The sequence below is a fragment of the Pipra filicauda genome, unplaced genomic scaffold, assembly GCF_003945595.2.
Source record: "Pipra filicauda isolate LSUMZ 115617 unplaced genomic scaffold, ASM394559v2 scaffold165_size2600900_pilon, whole genome shotgun sequence".
In the NCBI taxonomy this organism is placed as follows: Eukaryota; Metazoa; Chordata; class Aves; order Passeriformes; family Pipridae; genus Pipra; species Pipra filicauda.
In genome coordinates this window covers 305267-331827 of record NW_024104162.1, presented here as the reverse complement: position 1 = coordinate 331827, position 26561 = coordinate 305267, and the positions used below count along the sequence as shown (strand labels likewise).

Below are 26561 nucleotides of genomic sequence, written 5' to 3'. Positions count from 1 at the left end.
TGGGGAAAATCTATTTCAGTAGATTGAATGGATCCTCATTTGTTAAATGGATTTCTGTGCCATAAAAAAGTCTGAAAAAGTAAGTAGTTTTGTGTTTGATTTTGAAATGAGTCTGTCTGTGACTTAGAAGGTCTAAGGGTATGATGTGCCTATGCAAATACATTGTCCTGAACTGTTATTTATTTTTATACCAGTCTGTGTGCAGACACATTTCTAAGCATGTAGAATGGATAATATAACAAAAGTCAGCAATTCTTCTGAAAAGTGTTTCCTTCCCTGTCACAGGATGGGTTTTGTCAGGCTATTTTTGTGCATCTTTGCATTTCGTTTCCCAGTCGGTAAAATATAAATCTGTGGATTGATAAGTAAAACCCTGTGACGAAGAGGATGTTAATCCAGCCTTCCTATAACAATGTCTTATTGCTTTAATTCCTTTAATTAAATCACTGCTTTAATGTGTAATTGAATATTTTACCTTCTCATCTCCTGTGAGATAATTATGGAAAGCAACTCTTTCCTGCTATGTTAAGACCAGGAAGTCTCCTGTCTCTTTAACTATGGATGTAGCCACAGCCTTTCAGGCAACAGTATCACAAATTTTAGGATTCAAACTTGTGATAAGAGAAGTTTTCTCAGAGGTACCCATTCAGATGCATGTAATGCACCTGTGTGGTCCCTCAGAAAACACAGACACATTTCTAATCAGAACATATACTTGCTACTTTTTTTCCTGCAGATGTGTCCCCCTTTCTTAAGATCTCCAACTACTGTGCAAAAAAGTGGAGTTATCAAAGTGTTTCAAACTTTCCTTTTTTCCCAGCAAGTCAAACAGCTTCATAATGTTTTTCAGTTTATTTGATTCGTGTATGTACAAATTCTGACAAAGCAATACTCTGCAGGTGGCATTTGTCCCTTGCTCATAGCCTGACGGGAGCAATCCCAGATTTTGTGGTCAGTGTGCCCATGCAGTGCTGCAGGTTGGCATTCTCATGGAAAACACGAGCTCTGGAGGTGGTGAGTGAATGTGGCTGGGCTAAGGACACTGCACTGCCTTTTCCTGGGGGGTGTGACACACACAGGGCTCCATCACCCGCCTCTGCCTCTGGATTTGTCCTGGAGCTGTTCCACTGTGCTCAAGGGGCTTGGGAAAGGAATACACATGAAAGTGGTGAGATCACAGTGCAGTGGAGTTTGTATTGCTCGATGTGCCGTGTGATTTAAAACATCAAATGGAGAGCAACATTTAAGGGGTGATTTCCTGGAACGTGGGAGATTCAGAGGTCAGCTGCATTGTGCTATGGCAACGAGACAGGACTTCTCCCTTTGGGGAAAAGCTCCTCTCAAAGAGCAGGGATTAATTTAATGAGCACCTCATGCTCCCTGCACAATATCTACTGCAATCTTTGCTTCTAATCCACTTATTATGGGCAAAGAAATTTATCTGGTAGCTCAATTATTGGATTTTTTTTTTTTTTTTTGCCATGGTGTTCCCCCTCCCCCTTATACGATGGTAATAGCCCTTGAAACTCTCAGAGAATTTAAAACATTGATCTTGCCTGCAGTGGTTAATATTTAACAATTTCTGTATGAAATGACATATCTTGCCTAATCACTGAGACAAACTTACAGAGAAGTTAAGAAGTATAATATTGCAAGCTTAGAATAGTACAGTACATGTGTTGTTTGGTGGATTATTTGTGTGTGTGTGTGTATAACTTTTCAATAAATAGAAGATTTGAAATACAGTGAGGAGTGATCCTTTGATTAGCACAATGAAGTAAGAGGTAGAGCAAGAGATCTACTTTGTGCAGGCTGTCCCACACTTAATATGTAATTGCTTTTCTTAGACTTTCCCTGTCTTTTCATTGCTTTTGGTCTGTACATCACAGGTGATACTGGTTTGTTCCTTGTGACTGTTTGGATATTTAGTTATATAACCACAGAGGTGGTCTCTAAATAAGATATGAGCATGCTAATTACTCCTAATTACATTTTGTGCAGAATAGCCTTGCCGTGGATGCTTGTCCTCATGGACACTGCTTTGTCCATGATACCTCTGTGTTTTGGACACGTTTGAATGCAGCAATTAGAAGCCCAGACATAGTGGTTGTGTAACTTGCCCTCTCCAGTAAAAGGGTTGTCCTGCCTCATTCAAGTTCACTTTAATCCTAATTGCCCAGTGGGCTTCTATTTCATATTATGTAATTTATAGTCTCAATCTGCTCTCATTAGAGTTGGCCTGTGTTGGAAATGCCACCTTCTGTGTTAATCTGTAGCCATGTGACTGCAGTAAGAGTCTTTTAATCAGTTATTTAACAAAGGAGCTGCCTATTTGTTGTGTGTGTGGTCATTTGTTACACTCCATTAGCAATGAAATTGAGTCTATTCCATTGTAGAAAGCATTTGTTATAGTTTCAAAATGCATAGGATTTATTTTAGGCAGAGAATTTTATTTTTTTTTTCTAATTTGACCTGCCTGCAGAGTATTGGGAGCATATACTCTAATCAAGCACCAAACTTACTTTTTCTCTCTCTTTTTTTAATTACTATACTGATTTTGGAATTAACTATTTTTTTTTTCCAATATTTTGTAGACTGAGGCTTAGGTCAGAACCATTTTTATACTTCTATCACTAAAGATATCAGACTAAAAGCAACACCAACTCAAGCTGTGAATGCAGTTGCATCCTGTCCATCTGTATACTAGCAGTATATCAGTTAGTATAGACTCAGGTCCACCAGATCCATGCACCATTTTAATTTATCCTTCTCTTGTAGAAATCTGTATCCCAAATCTAAACACTCTTCATTTTTATTTAACTTGTGACCACTGTGTGGGAGGGCTGGTACATTTTAGTTTAATAATTTCTTTTTTATGAAATAAAAACTCAGGGTAGACTTCAGTAGAATCAATATATATATTTTTTTTTTGGGGTAAAACTAAAGGATGCATGCATTTGTGTTCACAGAAGTCTAATTAGGTTTGAAAAATAGTCTGCAACACTTCACTGGGATCTTAGGAAATGCTACCCTTTGGGCAATGGACTGACCTGATAGATTTCATCCTTGTTTTGTGTTTTTCACAATGAATTCACACTGGCAAACCCTTGAATACTAATTCAGATTAGTTTATCGTGTGGGGGAAAAAACCCAACCTTATAAGAGACTGATACAGGGTAAGCAAATGTACTCAATATTATTTCAGATATTTCTGTTTGTTGCTCAGTGTGGTCTGGTCCAGAAATTTCTGTGTTCTAGTCAGTCCTTTAACTTGTTGCTAAAAATCTGAACTGTAATGGTAAAAGGGATTTGATTGCAGTTAGTCCCAGGGTGAAGAATTACTTTTCATGAAACATTTCTCACTGGGTGATGTGGTGACAGAACTCATGGTCCAGTTTCTGGATAATAACAATGTTAAAACCCAGCTGTCACTGACTTTGAAATTATTGTCAAAAAAAACTGTGAGAAGTTACTTCCTGCATTTAAATATGATTACACAAGTCAAAGATCCACTGAAAACCAGTGAGTAAATATAAAAGGTTTCAACACCTACAGTTTAATTTTAAAAAAAAACATGAAATCAAAACATCTGGATTTTGTGATAAATATTCCTTATCTATGTTCATCAGAGAAACAGTTCTCAGAAACCTTATGCTTGACCCAGAAAATTCAGTAGTTGTTTCACTGGCTTGATGGAATAAAACCTCCAGGCTTCACAAGAGCTGGGAGCATGGGTACTGTGGAGGGGAGACACAGGTTTTTTTCTCTATATATATTTTTAATAATTAAAAAATATCTGCATCGTGTGCAACTTGTGCCTGGTAGCTGAGCTTGCATCATCTCACAGTCTGGGAGCTCTGTATGGATCAGTGTGGGGGTTTTTTGCACTCTAAATTGCTCATCTTTGACTCCTGTAGACTGGAAACTGTGATGTGTGAATGCTTATCTCTGGCTGGCAGTGGAAGACAACCCAGCTGGATAAATAAGAATCCTGCATTCTGTCACTTCTCTTGTTTCCTGAATCTTCTAGACCTGGTGGAAAATGCAGAGGTCTGCTAAATGGAATGTCATACTTATTTGAAGGGCATGAATATGAATCTTGTGGTGAAGCTGTGAAATGACACAAGGGAGGGTGTGCCATTTGCAAAACCAAAACCTGAATTTAGAGCAGAAATGCAATCACTGACATGGATAGTGAAACCCAAATACATGCTAATGTAATTCCTGCAGTACATTTCACCTTTTATTCTCACTATATTGATTGTTTGGGAATAGTACTTGATTGCTGAATATGTTTTGAAAATCTTAAGGTTAGCCTTTCAACACAAAATACGAGTTTCTCCTCCTGATGGTCTCATTAGTTACAGAAGTTCCTATCAAGTGCTGAAGTACAATTTACAACATGGAATAATTACTTATGCTTTTAATTTGAACTAAGTTTCTTAACTGAAGAAACTGAGCAGAAAAAGGAACAGCATTTAATTTACTAATGTGCTAGTAGGTAGCTTTTCAACTTGTGAAAATAGAGTTTATACTCACATACATGGTAATTATAATAATGATGAGAGAAAATAATTAACTATATATACATACACTTGTATTTATGGGTATGACTTCATTATGTGTACTTGTTTCAGGATCAAGCTAATGGTAGTTGGCATTATCAAAACTGAGCTTTTCTTTTCATTTTGTTTTATAGAAAAAACGAAAACAGAGTACTCAAGATGAAGATACAATCAGTATCTGCAGCCTGGATACAAGTGTGAGTAATTTCATTTTCTTTTTTGCCTTTCCTTCCCAACCCCTTAAACTAAAATATGGTTATTAGGGGTACTCTGAAATAAACCCATTCATCTTCTCAGCTGTATTGTTTTCATACATAGCATGAATAAGTTGTTCTGTTTATTATGAAAAAATTGAATTTGCTATATTACTGCTCTCATTTTCTGTGATAATACTTTTAAAAGAAAAATGAAAAGTTATAATGACAGTTTATTGTAAAGTAGCAAATCTCTTATTAGTAAATAATTATCAGGATAAAAGGGAAATTTGAATGCAGGACTTAAATCCAAACCTTTTATGCATTTGCATGGGTGTATGAGAAATTTTATCTCAGTTGCCAGTGGTGGTTAATGCTGCTGTTGTGAAACTGTGTCGTGTGATGATAAGATTGTAAGAGCTCTGTGTGTGACTGCTGAAGGGATGTGCACATCACATCCAGCTCTGCCACCCTATCACCCGCTTCAGATGCGAAGGCAACACCAGAAAACACGTTTTATAAAAACCACACAATTTATAATGTGTATACTTTTCAGTACAAATATTCTGATTTGTGAATTTTTTAGTTGTTTCTGTAAGTAAAGGTGAAATATTGACTTGTTTTATAACTTAAAAGAATGACTACAGTGACACTATAGTCATTTTTACCTTCTTTTTAAAAGTAAGCTAAAAGGACGAAACTCTTCCTGTTGATTATAGTGGATGTTGAATCCAAGTTTTAATGAGGGTAATTATGCAGTAAACTGCAATGTGTGTTGGTTTTCATGTAAAGTTATACATAAAGGTACACTGGCAGTTATTTAAAATCCATGGAACTAAAATAGAGGTAGGAAAATGTACCATTCCTTCTGTTCAGTGTTTTCATCAGTATTTTCAGTGCTTTGTTTACAGTCAGCTGTTGAACCAGTTTTCCCTCTCTGTAGCCTCTCATGTAGTACAGACAGAAAAAGTTAAGTTCTAAAAAACAGAGAATAAACACTGCTTGTTTTAACAGTTTTATTTATTAGCAGGTGTCAAAGCTAGTGCTGTGGTTTCTTTAGTGGTCAAATTTTCATTTTGGTTTGAAGTAGATGTGTTCTTTGAAGAAGCAATTACATTGAAGGGCTCACCTGCCTGGATGGCTGCAGACAAATGCAAGCTCTTGCAGGCACTTCAAGTGAGCTGGGTAGAATCCAGCACCATTCTGGAAATCATAAACCCACAGTAGCCTGACCTTGTCTGTGAGCTAATACTTTAATGTTAGTTAATCCCATTAGACCTTACATTGGGCCCAACTTCAAAGGAATTGTGTTTCCTTTAAAGGAGTTTTAAAGGAATTGTTATTCTTCAGGGAAAATTCAAAATTGTTGACTATTTATTATTATTATGGACTAATTGATAGCTTGTTAGATGCATTACTCTGATCTGGGATGGAAAATGCTGGGTTTAACGATTTTTATGTTTCTGTAAAGAGTGTGTATTTTATTCTTCTATAATTAAGACAGTTATGTCAAACTCTCTTGTGCAGAAGCTGTTATCCTGCTGTAAAATTACTCGGATGAATATAGTTCTGTTTTGACCAGTAGCTAAAGATGTAAATACTGTTTGAAAGGTACAATTTCTGTTAATATCAGAAGAGGGTGATTTACCTCTGAATTTGGCCCACAGAAATATAGGCAGAAAGCACTGAGCAAAGTGAGGCTCGTGAGTTACTGATAAGCAATAGATATGGCAATAACAATGTCCTTCATTTCTGGTTATAAAATACTACTTAAAATTTATAAAATGTTATTTCCTTGATACTGCTTTTCTGCATAACCATTATTGGCAAGACAAGTGAACAGAAACATGAATCAGAGAAAAGATAAAACTATGAACTGAATGTTTCTGAACTGATCTCTGAGACAATGACATAAAACTACTGAATTTGGATTTTCATTACAAGATTTGTAAATCCTACTAAAGAAGGATCTTGTCAAACAAAGGTGTGGAGGACTGGTAAGAAAACTGTTCCCACTGTCTTCAATGCAGAATTTCACTACTTAAATTTAAATGCATTTATTCTTAGAAAACAGTGGGGAGAGAAGGGGCGAGAAAGGAACGGGTGAAGTTTGAATCTTTCCTTATGGGGCTTCAGAATCACTCAGGTCAACAGGGTGGGGAATATCCCATGAGGATATAATGGGTATGCAGTGTATCTTGAAGAATGATCAGTTTGTTTAAATGTACAATTTACATAAATACCAGTTGGTTTATGTTTTTTGCTTGAGGTGTCACCCCTTTTTTCTGATACCAGGAAGTGCTGATTATCTTATGGTGTATGGCCACAGACTGTACTGGCTCTTGTGTCTTTAGAACTTACTTTGCCCTGAACTCTTCCACATTATAATACTACAGTTTCTTGTTTAGCACGTGATAGATGCTGTCCCTCATCACTGACAAGAACTGCTGTTAAGGCTGCTTTGCCTCTGGCTGTGACAGAAGGCTTGAACTGTCACGGTGATTTGGAGAGGGAAGGTGCCTTTGGCTTAGAAAATGAGCCTGGCATGTGACTTGAGAACAACACCCTCAGGTTTTTTAGCTCTAGGTGATAGGTCAAGTGTGCCCATCAAAACCTGGTGCTGTTGACATTAAAACAAGTTGGGCAGGAAGAATAACCCATTTTCTCATGACTTGTGTTCCTGCCAATTAGATTATAATCTCCCTGGTAAAGGAGGGCTACCACCTTTGTGACCCTCCTGGACATGGCAAATAAACATTTGTTTTTCCTTTCACATCATATTTTGCTGATGGATAACGATAAAGGCAGTGCTGAGCATGCATCTAGATTAAATACTGATTGCCTCGTGTCATTAGAAAATACTGGAGGGTCTTTTAGCTACACTGTGGAATGTTGTAGCACAAAAGGGACTGTGGGAATCCAGCAGTCCATGGCTGAATACTCACCTGCAGAGGCATTTTATTCTCTGCTTGTGCTTAAATGCTGTTTATACTGGGGAGAGACGTGTCTCTTGTTGACTTGGGTTTTGATTGACATTTGATAGTTGACATTCTAAGCAATTAGAGATTTTGTTACAGAGCAGAGATTTGGTTGTCTTTTGTTCTCATGTTTGTGAAGGCAAATTTCAAAAAAGAATCGGTTCATACTCACAGAAACCAACTGTGGTGGTGTTATGCAAATCTGCCTCTCCCTTCTGCCTTGCTCTCCATTCTTCATATACCAAATAACTTATGCCCAGGAACAGGGGTGGGGAGTGGGGCTGGTTTAAGGAGGAGGGGGATGTTGATGAGAAGTATCTAAAATAATCAAAAGTTTGGAACAGTTTCCATACAGAAAACAATAAAATATACTGAAACTTATATAAACCGAAATCAAATATACTGGGAAAAAAAATGGTGGGTGATTATCAATGTAAGGTTATTTATCCTCTTGTGATTAAGGGCACAAAATAAAACTGTTTGTAGGTTCCAACCAACCAACCAAACTAAAAGGGATGTCTCTTCACCTAGCATGTGGTGGCACAATTCTGGCACAGGGTGTTCTGGATACCAGAGGTTTTGCAGGAGTTCAAAAAGCAAATTGGGCAAATTCATGGAAGAAAAACCCGTCAAGATCTATTAGAGTGAGTGAAGGCATCCATCTGGAGAAACCCTTGAACTTGCATTCTTCTGAGTCTGGGAGAGGGAAGTACATGTGTATCACTAGGTGTTTACTCTGCTTTCACACCCTGCCCTGGACAGCTCTCTCTTACTATTGCTGAGAAATGGTGCTGGCCTGAGACCCATCCTTAGCCTGTCATGGCCATTCTAAGAAGACTTGCATTAGCCCAATACACACCTCCTTTTCTTCCAAGCAATGACAGTCTTGAACTGACTTAATGAGGGCTCTAGGCTTAATTGGAGTATGATGTAAATAACTAAGTGTTCAGGTTCCTTTGTCTAGTAACTCTCAAGTCCTTGAAAAGATGTACCAAATTGTTTATATGCATATCTTCAATGAAAGCATTTATTTTCCAGAGCAGTGGCTAAGAATATAAAAATTTGAATGCATGTGTTCCCTATTACAAATTTAGATTCTAACTGGGATAATTATATATCATTAAATTTTTACAGACAATAAATCTCTCAGGCTGTGCAATAAAATTGGTTGCTTTTTATTAAATAGCATATGTATATAACAAATAAGTGTGTCAGGCTTTTGTATGCAACACACTGTCTAGTTTCCATGATTAGGTGAATGATGCTGGTTGGTTCTTCCAGCTCCTTTAGCTGCTGATGTAAAAAGCATGTGCTGCAGTCACTGCATCACCTCAGGGCTATGCCTCTTTTTTGTACTTGGCAATGGAAAGATCGAGCTGTCTTACTGTCTGAAGTTTCCAATTTGTGTAAATGTATCTGTTGGCCACCTTTGTCCAGGAGAGGGTGAGGGATAGCAAAGGAAGAGGGTATTAACTATTTAATGACTGGATTACTTCATAGCTTGGAAAGCATGGGTCTCCTGCCAATTTACATCATCATCTGTCTACAATCTTTTTATAAAAATGGGGTTTAAATTTTTTTCTCTGACAGACCATTGCTAGGCACACCTGTCTTTTCCATGGGAATCAGTCACACAGACAGAATTTCCTTTCACAGGAAATGCTGGTTGGAGCTTTGCTGAGTCAGGACAAGGACTGGTAGCCTAAGCATGTTAAATGATCTTTGTATTTGTTTAGTGATCTGGACTGTTTTGATGCTTCAGGAGTTGATAAACTCGCTTATTAAACTGACTGGTTGCTCTTGGCTCATTTTATTGCCAGTTTAAAGAAGTGGATTTGCAAATCCCCTCAATGTCAAATAGTTTGTGATAACTTGTGGCAGATGTGATCAGCAGACTGTGAGGGCTGAGTGCGAGAACCTACAAGGCCACTGCGGTCAGAAGTTTGTATTTAGAGGGAAAATGTGCATCTTTTCTGATATGGCTTTGTTCACGTTGGCCTCATGTTGCATTAATTCAGTTAAGAGACTTCAGTCTATACAATTAAACTCAGCCAGTGGCGTGTTTCATGCTTGTGCTCTTAAAATGACATGTGCTGAGTTTCCATATGCATATTGATTTACAGATATTATATAATTAACATGGCTTAGACACACTTGAGATTTTCTAGATATCCCTGTAAAGCTTGGGGAACTGGGACAGAGAAACTGAGACAGCTTGAAAGATCACAGAGGGCTAAGTACTTTCCTTGTACTTAAAACACCCTCCATGAGCTCTACTCTGTTTCTCCTTGTTGCAGACACTGTCTCTCCTTAGTTAAATTCTGAGCAGCTTCTGGATTATTTCTGTCTGTGCTTTTGCTCCCTGTTGCTGCTATGAGTTTTGTTCTTTCCTCATACCCAGGCTTTGAAATGTGGGTCTTCAATCTGTGTAACCTTCATGTGAGCCTGGTGTGGTGCTCCTCAGTCAGGGACAGGGAGCCAGTTCTATAGATATATTCCATAACTATTAAATATAGTTAATCTATCACACTGAGCAAAGTGGTGATGGACACTGGGATATGGAGATTAGGCCATAGAGCTCTCAGCAGGTAGTTAAAAGCAATGTTTTTTTAGTGGCTATTGCAAAAGGGGTAACTGCAAAATAGTTGAAATCTTGTAATGGTGATGATACCATGTGCTTCATAAGTCTGAACCTTATAAAATCATAAGTAACTCCAGAGGTATTCAGAGAAAATGCTGGTAAAACCTAATACAAAACTTGGACTTTTCAGAATAAAATTATACTTACTTGAGCAAAATTCTGTTCAGAAAAAGAATCAGGGCTATGGTGTGCAGTTCTCCTCTGCAGTTGGTTGTATGCAAATTTGTTGTAAACCCATGGAAGTTGCTATTATTTTCATGTTATATTGAGGAGAAGGAACATACAACAAATACATGATGAACTAGACATATAAAACACTTCCATAAAGAAGATAAAATTTCAGAAGATTTATTTATTTTGGTTATGTAGAACAGTTATCTTTACTGAAAATAAAGCTCTTCCAAATGGTCACTTATTAATGAGTGAACTGGAGAAGTCCTACGGCTCATCTGTCAACTTGCAAGTTAATAAAGTACATCCCAGTATAAAATACAAACAAAAAGTTACCTGGACTTAAACTACATTTGCATACACTAGATCAGAGTTCATTAATTTTGATTGCTTTTAGGGTGAAGTGATCGTTTCTTATGTATTTGAGAGTCAATATAACTGAAACATTATTTGACCTAATTAAACTTAATTATAAACTTAATAATATTTGTTTGCTAAGGTAGGGCGAGCTAGCTTTATAAGCTTAGAGAGGATTACTTCTACATCAGCTTATCAGAGTTGAGATAATTAAAATATATATTGTATCTGGGTCCTTTTATTTCTATAAACTGTAGTCTGTTGTGTGTTCATAGTATAAAAGGCCTTCAGCTTGCCCAGTAAGATGTATACAATATATCTGAATTATTCATGACTTCTAATATCACTGTATTGCATGGGTGGTCAGTGCTCCATCTGGACTCAGACTTCATTATGCAGTTCTTAATCCATTATTAATCCATCATATGATTGTCACAGACTATGCACTGTCTGCTGTTGGTATTATTTGGAGTAATGTCATGTATCTGTTTTGTTATCATGCTCTGTTTTGTTATTCTCTTGCTATTTCTCATTAAACAAGGCCTACAAGTGCTCTATTGGAAAAATGTATAAACTGCTGGTCATGCTGGACTGTTTTTTTACAGTTTAGCTCAGAGTATAACAATATCTTACTGTGACTCACCGGCATCTATTTGTCTGCTCCTTTTTAAACTCGTGTCCAAGACATAATTTGATACAACATCCTTTCCTACAGTGCAGAGAATCCACTGACCTCAGGGAAATTGTTCCCTTTTATTACTTTCTTCTTTTCAGAAATCGGACATGGAAGAAAACATACTTTGACTAATCAACAAATATGACAAATTCAGTTCAACTCTGCCCGTTTGCAAGACTATTAAGTGATCCTGTCTGTGTTAGGGTTCCAAAAGTGGGTTTTTTTCTTCTTCCTGTACAGTGTTCAGATTGTCTTAGTAGTTCTAATGTGCTATGTATTTCATATAAAACAAGGTCTGTTTACAAACAAAAAAGAAAGAATATCTGAGAATACCTGTTATTTAAGTCAGATCTGTAACTGAAAAAGGACTGAAAAATTGGAGTCAGAGAAGGATAATATGGTTTAGGAGGACAGGCTACAGTCATCTTGTCTTTGGTAAACTAATAAAGCTTTAGGAAAACAAATATTGTTGCCAGTGAGTCTCTGAAGTTATGTTTTATAGAAAAATAATGGTGTACATGAATAAGCAATGTTTATAATAATAATAATGTACATATATATTTACAAACTTAATATTCATTTATGCCAGCATGTTAAAAAAATTATCAACTAATTGAAAAAGAAAAATACTGGTCCTTCTGAATACCATGTTAAAGAAATTATATATTCTTTGTAATGAAATAAAAGCATGACCAGAATGAGCCCTGTGTTCTGGCAGAATTTCTGAAGCTGTTGCTGTTCCAGCAGTAGGTTTAACATAGGCAAAGTATCTTCAGACAAAATGAAGGGAGAGAGGGGCAGAGAGACTTTCAGACATCATGTATATGGAGTTTATATAGAAGGTATAAATCACATCTGCAAATTGTATTTTTTCTTCAGGGAAACAGGAGTTGCTAATGTCTGCACTAACACACAGAGATCTATCAGTGTTTGTATTTGTTTGGTGCTTTGGTGGCAGGATCCATAGCTCTGAGCTAGTTATCTGGATTTCCTGTATACTTCCGAGATTTAGATCTTGTTTTAACAAGAACATGTAAAGGAGATCAGCTTGCCCTGTATCTTGCCTTGATGCTCCTATGAAATGTGTTTTGCAGCAAAGGGAAGATACTACAGAAGAGTCTGAAAGAAAAATACAGGTGCAGGTAGTTGGGACATGTGTGCCTTGTGCAAGAACGCATGGACTGGTCTGCTTCTGAGCTCCTGGTACAGCTGCAGGACTTTTTGAACCCTTTTCTAGCACTCCCTTGTCTAGTTCTTTTTCTCCTCTCCTTCAGCTTCTTGGCATGGATATCCTTTTGATTGGAGCAGATGAGACTATTTCAGTTGGAAGGGACTACAACGACCATCTCGTCCCACTGCCTGACCACTTCAGGACTGACCAAAAGTTAGCACATGTTAAGGGCATTGTCCAAACACCTCTTGACAGGGTTGGGCATTGACCACCTCTCTAGGAAGCCTGTTCTGGTGTTTGACCACCCTCTCCATAAAGAAATGCCTCTTAATGTCCAGTCTAAATCACCCCTGGCACAGCTTTGAGCTATTCCCAGTCATCCTATCCCTGAACCTCAAAGAAAAAGAGATCAGCACCTCCCTCCCTGCTTCCCCTCCTCAGGAAACTGCAGAGAGTGATGAGGTTGCCTCTAAGCCTCATCTTCTCCAAACTAGACAAGCCTAAAATCCTCAGCTGCTTCTCACGGGACATTCTTTCCACCCTTTTCATCAGCTTTTGACACATTCAAGCACCTGAACATCCTTCTTAAACTGTGGGGCCCAGAACCGCTCACAGTATCCAGGTGAGGCTGCACCAGTGCTGAATACAGCAGGATAATCACCTCTGTGGATGATAATCACCTCCCACCTCTGTGTGAGGCTGTTTGATGCACCCCAGGATGGGGTTTGCCCTCCTCTGCCGGCTCCTGCTGTGCTGCTGCTGCTTTGTGCAGCTTTGTGCTGCTCTCCAGCCACTCCTCTCCCAGTCCTGCAGTGTCTGTGGTTCCAGTGCCGCTGGGCACAGCCAGGAATGGCAGAACTGATCCAGCTGAACCTTTGCCTGGTCCTGCTCCACAGGAGGTCAATGTGCGATGCGGAGAGCTACTGAAACCTGTAGGGTATAAGGGAAGACCTTAAGGGGTTTCCTTCACCAAATTATGTAAACCTCTTTGTTTGGCTGACTTTGAAGTGGTCTAATAGTCTCGTTGAAATAACTGAAGTGAGCCAGATGTTATTGACAGCTATGAGGCTGGATAGCCATTAAGCACTGTGTGTGCTGATTGGTTTGATGAAGATTTGCAGAGGAGATTTTCATAATTAAATTGTGTCAAGTAATGAGTTACTGTAATTTGGTTTATTTAGAGGTCAAAATAAAAACTGGTATTAGTTCTATAGTGATGAATATTGTATAAGCCAATAAATTTTCTAAAATTGAGTTTTATACATCATTATTGGTAACTGTATTTTATACTGAGTCTATAATATGGACTGTGCAGACATAACTTCTAAGAAAAATGAAGGCTCCATGAAGCAGTGTGCTGAGTGTGGCCTTGACTCACAGAGTTGAGTTTTTCCAAGTTATGTTAAACTTTTGGTTGAAACCGTTTACTTATCTTTATTCCATTAAAGAGGGAAAGGATGGCCCATTCATCCTCAAACAATAACTGCTGGGAGGGTTGGACATAGTCCAGTGCTTACTGAAATCTCAAGTGGAAGCCAAGTCAGGATTTCATTGAATTAGCATGGCTGTATATTTAAGTCCATAAATTTCTACAATGCCAGCTACATTTTGGCTATACTTCTAGAAGTGACCAGCCATAACAGGAAATCAGGTTTGTATGTAGAGGCACCAGGATGCCTCTGTACATCAGAGCATTAAGATAGGCCTTGTGAGGGCCTTGTCCCATCCATCTCTCTCGGTGGTTGAATTAAATGATAACGAAGTTATTCATTACAGGTAGTTTTGCAAGGTTTTTTTAGAAGCCTCTGCTGTTTCTGCAGGCAATCCAGTCTGTGTCTATTGGTAGCAAGGTTTTTCTAGTCACAAACCAGTTTAGGACATTGCCTTAGTCCATACATGAGCGTTCAGATCAATGTAAGACCATAAAATCCACTGGACAGGTATGGGAAGGGGATTCTATACTACACTTTTCACTGTAGCCAGAACTATTGATAACCACTTATTGCAGGTGATGCCTTTTGCTTAGGTAGATCAGAGGAGCTGCTATTTGTTTCAGCAAATGCAAAGTTAAAGTAATTTTATCAGCATGTTGATCTGATTTTCATTAAATAAGATATCTTCTGAAGAAACCTCTTATACCAGACTTTGTATTTTTTAAAACAAGCCACATCTTTGTAGGAAAATTATTATCGAATAACTTCTTGAGCAAGAAATTAGGAACAAGGAAAACAAAGGCAAGCTTGCTGTTAAAAATTTTTAGTAGGTACTTTCTAATTCTAGCCAGTGAAAGTAGTTTAAAAAAAAAGATAAGGAGTTTCACTCAGATATCTGTAGTGACATGGTCTACTTGGCTTGTATTTATTCCACCTTGAGCCTTAAGTTTTCTGTGTAACCTTCAGTGAACCATCAGACTTCTGTCCCGATCAGATTCTTGTCTGAAAAATGCAAGTAATGATGCGTGTTTGTTTTCCTAAGCTGCTGTGTGACCAAAGTGCCAGAATTCCTGGGGCAGTGTTCTGCTCTGCCATTGCCCATGGCTGCAGCTGGAAGGGGGACGTCCCAAGGCCACTCCCTGCAGAGCAGTGCAGGAAGGCATAAGCAGGTGAAGTGTTACACAGAGAAGTGTAACACGGTTTTACAGAAAAGTTTCACTGGTTTTCTCTGGGCTAATCTTACAATGCCATGATAATCTTAGAAAATTATCTCTGCATAGCAGCAATTTCTCAATTGATTTGGTAGCTCTTAGGTCCTCTTATCTCTTAGGGAAGTGTTTTTATTATTATTATTTCTACCATTCCATCACCACTGTAGCTCTGTAATCGGGACATCTGAAGGGTATCTGCTCACAGCTGCTGACTCACTGCCTTGTTCCCTATGCCATGGTGGGGAAAGCAGCAAGGAGGGGAAAGCAAATAGAAGCTCAGCATGTGTTTGGAAGTGCTCTAAGAGCATTTTATGAAAGAAAAAAAAATTGTTATTTTTTACAAGTGTGTGAACATGTTTCTCAACAGGATATTAGTGTGTCAGCTCTACTGATGAATGAAAATGCAGAAAAAAGAGAATTAAAACTTGCAGAGCAGTAAGTTTGGTGGTTAAGCTATACCCACTAACATACAGGAGGCTGAGCAAGACTATTTTGTCACTTTAGACCTACAGGCAGTGGGCCTATAATGCACCTGACATTACAGGACCCCACAGGTCTGCCTTACAAATATTAGATTTTAGGATTAGACTGAGAATTTTCAAGTTTATTTTGAGGACTGGACTATTTTTTATCACTGTTCTTAAGAAAACCACTACTGGAAGGCTTTGACTTTCTCTTAAGAAATGTTCAGACTTTCATCTGCTATTTTTGTACGTAGAATATATTATTTAAGCTGCATGTATTTGCTTTGCACTGGTGTTAGAGGTTGCCCTTTGAATTTTGTTTGCCCCTAAGAGCTTAATCCCTTCATGGAGGAGGGATTCTCTTGATTTATCTCAGTAATCTGGCTTCTTTAGTGAACACTTGATAGAATTGGAAACTGAACTGCAATCTGTTTAAAGCTCTCCTTCCTGGAATGCCAGCAGTTCAGCTGCACTACTTAGAATTGTATGCCTGCTTTTCCTAAAGGTGCTTAGGTAGTGATGGATGCATAAATCTGCACAGAACTATCAAAGTTGCTGAGGCATTTAATTTCCAAACAACTGTAGGTAACTTAATACATTTAAATATCTGTTGCTGTGTGCTGAATGGTTCTACTCGATTTTTTACCTCACTGTGAGAATGTAATTGACTTTTGATTTGATTTTCTAACAATGTAATTCAGAAGATGGCAATAGGCCACTAGTCTGGTTTTTCTTTAGCATATTGATTAAAAATACTTTATGAATTTTTGTGTGTTTCCTCTGAAAACTGTTATAATTTGAGATTTTTCCCTTCCAAATTACATTACTATACTGAATTATGTTTGTGAAGAAATGTAAATTTGTCATCCTTCTGTTTAGAACAAACTTGGTTTTAGTATGAACCTGATGTGGCACAGTACAGCATAAGTGACCTACCCACTTGAAAAAGTAGAATAAGGCATTATGGTGGTGTTGTGAATGTTAAGTTTATTCTGTACCAGCTGCATATTACTGAAATAAATTTCCAATTTATAATGGTTTAGTTTTACAATTACATGGATAAATAACTGATTATTAAAGCTTTTAAGAATTCATATTACATAAAACAAGAAGGTGTTCCTGCTGATGTGCTGTAGGCTAAGTGGGTGCCCTGATAATTACAGAGTATCCAGAGCTCTACTGGAATAACAATTTGACTGTTTAAGCCCAAAGTTCTATTTCTGTGATTTTGCTTTTCTGTGTTATTTGTTAGTTCTTCAGCGAAATGTTAAAAACTTGTTTTGTGTTATTTGGCCTTTTTTGAATACTCCATATTTCAAGAGATCTCGTTGACCTGATTGTAGTTTTGAATTACATGTAGGATAGTTGAGGCTTAAATATACAGCCTTGGTAAAGAAGTTTGCTGTTCTTTTCATAGCTGCTACTCTTCTGTGAACATTTGTGAAGAGCTTTGAAGGCAACTGAAACTAATTGCACACTTCCAGAAGCCCAACAATGAACAAAACAAATACAAACCCTTAGCTGGAGGGGGATAAGCTGGCAGTAAATTTCTACTTCCTGTGAAGTTAATGAAATTTCTTCCAGAAAATGCTGATTTCAGGAATGGTTATGAACCCCCTAACCCTTCCTGTTAATAATAACAGGAACCCTGATTGTGTGAAAATATTAACAAAGACAAGTTGCAAGTTTTAATAGGTATATATTCCTATTTATTACTTGTAGATGTCTTTGTATCAGATTTGTCAGCATCTAAATCAGATGTTTTTCTCTAATATGTGTCTGTTGTTGGATCTAAAGGTGGTCAGTGATGTGCACATGATGGGATGTAAACAGGATGAGACTTCACAAGGGATAAACTCTGTGACTGAATTTCTCATGAAATTTTTCATGAGAGCAGAAGCTTCTTTAAAAGTTTGCATTAGTGTTTGTTGTACTATTTACTAATTAATAACTAATTAAAGTTCTGAAAGTATTTATAGGTAGTACAGAGTAGTTGGATGAAGTTTTTGTTACCTCTTTTATGAAAGCTCCGTAGTTGCTTCCTAATTAAGCCAAATGAGTCAACTTTGAGGCATAAAGAGTTGTCAGAGCATTGTTGTATTAGAATAAGTTGTTTACATTATGTCATTTATTGCATGCATTGTGTTATTTCTGGGAGGTTTGTTGTTTCATATTGTGGTGTTTCTTGCTTACAGCTGAAGCATTTGAGTTGTGCTTCTTTTGTGACTTTTTTTTTTCTTTTGTACCATCACTTCTTAGAATAGCACAGTGACTTCCTGCGCGCTGTGTGAAATCTGCTCTGAATTCAAGGAGCTCGTGCATTTTCATGTTTGAAGACATTTATGTTTTTAAACTAGAACCTCTTGCCAGAATAAGCAGCTTTTTATGCCCTTTTCTGCTCACATGAAATTTGTAACAGTTTATAGATAATGAGCTTGCTGTCCATGTCTGTGTGGAGCTGGCCAAAGGAGTGATGTGCAGGCTGAGTTTGGGGCTGCCTGAACTTACAAGACTATTTGTGGTTATGACACATATCTCTCATGAACTTCATGTATCACCCACTCTGTGGCTTGTTTTCACTGCTTGTAAAATGCTGATGAGCTTATTTTTCCTTAGTGATACTAAGAAAATTTATTCATCAAATGTAAAGGAAGAGGGGAAATGTTATTGAAATGGAAACTACTATTCTGGTATTTATTAAGTAATTGGAATTGAGCTTGCTCTGGTTGCAGAGTTTCAGGACCTGCTGTGGTTGAGACAGTCTTTTGATGTAGGATGTGTAGCTGTGAAAGAAGTTCCAAATACACTAATTGGTCAAAGAGACCTTTGGTCCCCATTTGTTGCCATTGTCATTCATCATTCCTCTAACCTTGGTTTTTTAATTCAGTGATTTTTTTAAAACTGTATCTTGGGTCATGGATTAGATGCATAACTGGCAGCTTTTACTTAACTCCTCAGGAAGTTAAGATGGTTTGCCTCAGGAAAAATAATTTTCTCTGTGGCATCCTGGCTGGGAGACCTTTTTTACCTGTGTCTGGGGATAGGAAGAATGAACGTTCCTTTCCATTCAATATTGTTTCTGAAAGAATTTCTTTAGTAGCAATAATACAGCTATACTGTGATTTTTTTTACTGTTGTCATCTGTCTTTTAATCATCTTTATTTACATTATGAGAAAACATAAATAGTATCAACATATTAATAATTTTTCACCTATTAGTTAAGCAATGATGTATCTCTTGCTGGATATATTTTCTCACATTTGTCACTTCTTAGTGCTCTTTAAAAGAACTTCCTCTTTGCGGTGTTCACTGTTTTAAGTGTGCTAAAAAACCCTCTACAAATGAGAGATAGGGAGTAGGACATCTGAAAAAGCAGTTCTTAACATTAAACAGATCACAAAGTTTTAAATATACAAGTACTGGATGGATTTACTGGTAAAGCTTTCATCTTCTAGTTTCCTCTGAGAAGCAAAGAATTGGTGCATTCAGAAGCAGTTAGCATTTTTTTTTCTTTTAACCTGATGTGTGAGGTCATTCCAAAATGCAAACCTCTATGCAAGTGAGAGAGGAAGGATTGATAAAACCTGTATAAAACAGTTGCTGTGGTGTATATGTAGGTACAGCTACACTGCTAACGAAGCTGGAAGCTAGGATAAATTTTATTCTGCCTTGCATCAGTTCCTACTGCTTAAAAGTAACTCAAAAGAAGTGAGTTTAAATTTCCCATTGGGTAAAGAAATAGGAAATGGAAGTAGGAACAAGTCATTAATGGCAACATTAACAGCTTTTGTCTGTTAAAGGATTGGCAGAAAAGCTAAAGTGTTATAGCTCTTCCATGTGGAAGCTGCTATATGGAAAAAGTAGGTCTTTTCCTTGGGGATTAGCACAGCTAATGAAGGAACCCTTTATTGTTCTCAGGTTACTGTCATTTCCTGATATGGAAACCGTTGGAGCTAGCCAAGTTTGCACTTGTGATTTTGGAGTGGCATCACCTGAAAACTACTTCAATGGTTTCTTTCTCCTTAATAGAATTATTATTGATAAGTATTTGAATTGACACTTATATATAGCAGAACTGAATCTGCATCTGTAGCCAAACTGATCAACAGCAACTCTGAAGCTGCAAAGAGGTGCAAGTTCCACCGTGAGCAGCAGTCACTGGCACTCTTAGGTTCTGGGAGCTATTCATGTGATATAGCTGTAAATTTACAAAAGTAATTTGTGCTGATTTGTTAATATACATCACGTGTGTAGGAATCAGTTTCTGCTCTGCAAATACTCTGTCAGGGCAGTTCAAGCAGAACCCAATGCTAGAAATATTCTTGTAAGATCTGCTGTTACTTCACAATAAAATAAATGGAAGGAAGTGCTCCAAAAATAGCTGGGTATTTTTTTAGTCTATACTTCTCCAAAGACTGCTCTTTAAAATACAGAAGATAAATATCTGGACTCATCTATGGGAAGGTGGCTTGTGCTGAGCACTAAGAGCTGATCAAGAAGAAAGGTTACAGAAATGACATTCCTGTCATGAGTCGATGAATCCAGAGAGTTGATGCATTCCTGACCTTGGCTTTCCAGCTGAATTAGTGGTTGAAATGCTGATTCAGTGTACTGAGAGGTTCCAGCTGAGACTGCTTGTAACAGCCACAGGAATCATATGGCTTTAGACAAAATATTTAAAATAATTCTAAGACTGAAAACACTAAAAATGACAAAGGCTGTTGCTTATTAGCTGGTAACTGCTCTTACTGTAGCTGTTTGTTCAGGTAATGGCTGGGCATCGGACTGAGGGACCAGATGGCAACAGTGACTGCTGGAGGCACCCGCATGTCTTTGCTAGTTGGCAAACTCGGCTTTACTGTTTTACCTCTCCACATTTTGTAGCAATAAAAGAGTATTAAAGAAAGCAGCAGTGTTTTTGGATACTGCTTGCCATGCCTAATTGTGTGCTGCATTCAAGTGTGTGCTGGCTCCACTTCATTAATTAATTCCAGGCTGCCAATTACAGGAGGCAGCTGAAATATGAACCTTTTCTCTATGCTGACACCTCCCTTCCCCCATCAGGTGTGACAGCTAAAGCCGTGCGTGACTCAGTTGAACAGGAAGAAGTAACACTTTGAGATTTAATTAAGACAAGGTGTCTTTAAAGTTTTTTCCCCCATCCCCCTCATCCCCCAGTTATTTCCTGATACATTTTCGGGGCCAACTTTAGCAAGTTTAGGAAGGAACAGGTTTGAAAAACAGATGCATGCTTCCTGAAAAGGATCATTAAAAACTTCCACCCCGTCTCACAAACAAGACATAATCCTCACCCTATAAGAACTGAATACAGTAGAAAAGAAACTGTGGTCTTAGCTATTGGAATTTATTCACATATGGAAAAATATTTAACAAAATGATCATATAACAATCTTAAAAACTGTAAGCAAATTGTTACCTCTTTGGAGTGTTTCTTTACTATTCTTGTCATTTTTTTTCACTGGTGAATACTACGGGGGATATTGACTGTTACTTGATTTTGTTATTTTATTCTTATTTTCTTTAGTGTTATGTGAACTGTCCACTTACTTTGCAAGTGTTGGTCTCCTCACAAACACAGCTGTCACTAGTTACTAAAGAGGTCTAAAACAGTGGTCCTGAGACAATGGATGGCAAACAGCACTGTCTCTGAGATCACCTTAATGCTTCTTGTGGCCCCACGAAATTTAGAAAACATTCCTAATTACAAGCCTGAAGTTATTGGTAAGCACAGAACTTGCTTATATTGTTGTCCATAATCCCTAAAGTTTAGGGATTAGCAGTGTAAATCTGTGTAATTTTTCTTTGCAAAGAATGTCCAACTCTTGAGCCCCCTTACCAGTAAAATGGGCTTACAGAGATAACTGTTCATGGGTATGTCATGGTCAGAAGGCAAACCTGGATTTGTGCTGTATGCTTCTCTAAGATTAGACAGAGGATGAGAAGGACTGGACAGTATTTCTGAGGTAATTTCTCAGCATGGTGTTTGGTGACATTTTCCTACTGAGTTAGGTTTGAAGTCCTAATGAAAGCTGCTCATCTCTAAACACCAGAGATGGAATCAGGACAGATTCATTAGGGTTAAAGATTTCCCTCTTTTCTCTTTTTGCAAAGAATATGTCCCTTTGTAGTAATTTGTTAATTGGATTTATTTCTGTTAACATTATTTTGGAAAATTGGCAATATTCCACTCACAACTGCTTTTTCATAGTCTGGATAGAGAAGTAAAAACGGGCTGATGGGATTTTTTGATTTCATTGCACCTTACAAAGGCTGAGGGGATATTGCAGTTCTGACAGAAATGTTGGGTCAGAAGCTGATTAATTTAGAGGTTTTTTGCAGCTCAAATGTTGCAGATATTGAAATGTGACGGCAGGCAATGATTAAAAAAACCCAAACCTGAACACTACAAACCAACCAACCTTCCCTCCCTGAGCTGTTGTATCTTGGGGAAATATCTCAGTCATAATTCCATTGCAGATACACTGTGGGTATCTAAATTTATAAGTCAGAACACATGAAAGTGCTAGCAGGGTAGGAGCAATTGTAAAATAAGTGTAAAACAAGTGTAGTTCAAGGCATAAGAGTCTGCCTTACATAGGATCTATTGCCTGGTTATTGCATCTTTCCCATACGTGCAAGTCACATCAGTCTGGTGATTGAGTTTCATTGAGATCAGGGAGGCTGCTCATGTTCAAAAAGGTCTTTGTAGCTTCTTATTTCAGCTGTTTGGCTCATTCCTGTGCTGTGGTTAATACATCCTGCACTGCCATGTTTCAGTGCACATCTGCTGGCAGACAGCACGTACTGAAACAAATGGCACTTCCTGAGCTAACAAATAGATGGATTCTTGTGGTGAAACTGCAATCATTTGGGGAGGATAGATAGCCTTTATTTTAATAAAAATACCAGATCTAGAGGAAGCAATTATGAGCAGAAGCAGGTAGTCTCTAAATGTTTGTACAAAAACAAACCCACTGAATTCCAGAGGACAGTATGTAATAACATACCTGAGTTTCAGATATGAGGTGCATTCCAAACTTTATTGTACAGCTATGCTTTTATGAAGCTGTCCTTTCAGCCTTCCAGTTTTCATTCATCAGTCCAATGGCTGGACATTTCATAGGACTTATCATTTGTCTTTGTGGATTATCATTGCAACTCCCTTAGGTCGTCTTGAATATCCAGTCTGTGCTCTCTTCCCGTGTTCTGTTTTGTTTCAGGGAGGAATGGAGTTGTGAATTCAAGGAGAGCTGGCAGCACACTGAGCACACCTGTACCAGACAATGTGCTTCAAGTACAACATAAGGATTAACATTTTTCCTTCTGTTTTACTGCAACATATTCACATGCTTGCCCTCTGTTTGCTTTTTCTCCCACTTGTTTCACACTTGGCTTGTATTTTTCATTGTTTAATTATACAGAATAAGACAAGTATATGGACACTGAAATGTTCCTAATTGATAATTATTACTGGAAATCAAAATGAAGGCCCTGTATCTTGCAGCCTGGAAAACAAGGTTTTTTTTTACTCCTGTTGCACCTTTTACTTCCCTTTTCCTCTTTCAGCTTTTATAGGTGACAGAATATTTTTGCTTCCAAAACCAAAGTCAGCAATTCTGAATGGCTGCAAGTTTGTTTTCTGTTTCTTTGCTTTTTCTTTCAGAAAATGGTTCTTTGTTAAAGTGCTTGAAAGCCCATTACCTATAGCTAATTTAGTTAGAAGAAGTGTTAACGTGATCTTGTTCTCTTCTATCCTCAAATCACACTGGTGATTTGAGAGCTGAAGAGTGAAATAAGATTCTTTGGGAGGAATTTTTTTTAATTCAAGATCATTTGCATCTCTGCCTAAACTGCTGCTTGTGACATATTGCCGCACATAAAATTCAGACACAAGAATTCATTGAATCTGACAATGCCATCTCTTCTAAAATTCTTTTGCTGTGTTCTTGAATGGCATCAAACTCACCTGAGAAGTAGGGACTTTTATATACCCTGTGTCTAATTTTGTAATTATTTGCATGTCATCATTAGTTTATGGGGGTTTTTTTCTGTTTACAAAACTAAAACTCTCCTTCAGGATCCTACCTACTATTGCATTTTGATTATTGCAATGTATACAGCCAAATGTTATTGCAAAAGCCATTTTCCTGGGTGATCCCTTTGATCCTTCTATGCTGCTCTTTACATTGCTCTAATGACTTCTATTTTGCATCAAACAGAAGCTACAAAGGCTTTTGAAAGGATAGATAAATTATTTATCCCAATCCCATGAATCATTCTGCCATTCAACCTGTTCATTCCTGTTCCTGTCTGGTCTAGAATAACAGCCTTCATTCTTAACTTGATTTTTTTTTTTAAATCAATGTGCTTTTCTCCCCCTCTACAATGTGCTTTTCTCCCCCCTGAAAGTTACATGTTGGTCACAACAAACTTGACAGTTGTTAATCATCTTGGGCTCTGAAAGCAATGCCTGCTATTAGAAGTATATGGCTTTTCTATCCCACCCTGCTCCAGCTACACTTTGTTTAACATGCATCCTGAGAACAAAATCATTTTATGGCTGTGGGTTGATATTTAAGTCTCCTCATGTTGTTCTATAATCTTTTGTGTTAACACTTCACTATTCACTAGGGTCTTGAGAGTTCATGTTTTTGCAGGGATTTGAAGATACAATATTTGATATCCATGTAATTTAAGACCAATCTCCATTATATAATCAAATCAGAATGCTTGCTAAAACATCTTGGTTTTGTGTTCAGACAATTGCTATATTTTCAAGACTAATAGACACAGAAAGTATGTTCTGATGCAATTTTGAGTTGTTTCTTAGCTTTTAAAATAATAACCAATATTTTCTCTGTGATGGTTGGAATTACTTTCTGAACTATTGACTCTCCCTTCTATTTTGGGAACTAAGTTAACTGTGGTCATTAGGGACCTGTCCAAAATTCATAGTTCTTGGGAAATGGAACAGTTGTGGTGGATTGTGGTTGCAGATTTGATAATGGAGATCACATAAAAGCAGGATAAATTCCATCAGTGCCAGATAGCAGGTTGTGAGTAACAACTTGACCAGGAGACAGCCTTCAGAAATTATAGCTGGCTTTCTTAAATCAGAAAAGTATTCAAGAAAACAGTTTCTTATTTATATTTTTGTGTCAGTTAAAACTTGTTATAGTAACTTTTGTACCATATGGGCTTACATCATTATATTTACACTTGGGAAGATAGTTATTTTGTAACTGTGAATAAAAACTTTTTGTAACCCTAAGCAAAATATTCCTGGCAATGGTTTTTCAATTCCCTAATTCTTGATAAAGGGATAGGAACAAAGCAGTTCTGTCCAATTGTAAATTGTTGCTGTCTGTCCGAAGATGTCACATCCCATTTCAGCTGTCTTTTTAAGGATTAGTCACATTGTTGCTTAATGCCACATCATCTTTAAGGTCGTACATCTGCAATACAGTTGTAATGGGAGTAGGTCAGTTCTATCATTTGTTGATGCATTACCAATTTTTGCAAGGACACTTCTTTTTGAAGTTATACCGTGGTTTTCCTCCCCTCTGTTAGTGGGAGGATGTGGGTAACAGAAAGATGATTTAGGTTTTTTTGTGTTCATTTTTGTCTGATGTTTTTGCTCAGTGGGTCATAGGATATGAGAATTGAACAGCATTTCTAAGGATATTAACGGACCATGACAGTGGAATATTGTAATTTGGATAATCACTGTGATTATTTGGATTGTAAGGCATTGTGTGATCCCAAAATCTCTATTCAGGACCAAATGCAGAGGGTTCTGTGCTGGGTTCTCAGTCAGTATTGCAGTGTGAAAGAAGGCATCTCAGCTTGCTTTACTTAGCTGAGATATTAGACTCTTGTTTTTGTTCATAAAGCACTTCATAGTCTTACTATTTTGCTTGACTTTCATCAGTCTTTCCCATGGATGTCTTCTAACCTGTGTCAAACAGTTTTTAGTTGCTCAATTGGAGTCTAGAAACACTCATGGCATCTCCTTGGCTGTAGTCTAGAAAAGGGTACATCCATGGTAATTTTCATGCTTCTTATTTCATTTTCCATAATTATTAGACTTTCATAAGATACATTATCTCTAAACTACTAGTGTTGCACAGAAATTTAATTTTATGTGATCTTAATTTGCTGATTTTTTATTTTAATACCTTTTGCAGTTAATGTATTGACTTATGTTGTGGTGGGCAGTGCTGAGATAATAGTTGGATGTGATGATCTTGAAGGTCTTTTCCAAACTAAACAATTCTATGATTCTATGCTCAGGAGAACATGAAATCAGTCTCAAGGTTTGTGTTCTAAATATTTATTGAAGAAGCACAGATGTTCTCTTAATTGCAAGATATTCAGATTGGCAAAAATAAGTGACTAGACAATGAGTTACAGTGCACAGTTGTTATGGAATTTAATAGGTGGGTTTGTTTTTAAAAATAAATAAATAAAGCTTCTGATCCAGAACGTTCATCCAAAAAAATGAAATGATGACAGTATTCTTTGGGTATGAGTTCATGAAATTAGCTGAGCTAACAGTTTAGAGCTATTAGGAGGAGAAAAATCAGCCTTTTCCCTGTCCTGTCCTTATTTGTACCCCTGTACTTTTCCACCATTTATTTTCAGTGAGTTCTGGTGCTTTTCTCATGGTACAGTAACT

At 37.5% G+C, this 26561-nt stretch overlaps 1 protein-coding gene across 2 annotated transcripts in view; it reads left to right on the top strand.

Moving 5' to 3' along the window:
* The window catches only part of ARHGEF3 (Rho guanine nucleotide exchange factor 3), a 111297-nt gene that overhangs the window by 51596 nt on the left and 33140 nt on the right, over window positions 1-26561 (top strand). For both annotated transcript variants that reach the window (XM_027728334.2, XM_027728338.2), the window contains one exon: window positions 4700-4762. In XM_027728334.2, coding sequence (XP_027584135.1) covers window positions 4700-4762 — 63 coding nt within the window. The remainder of the gene's footprint in view (window positions 1-4699; window positions 4763-26561) is intronic.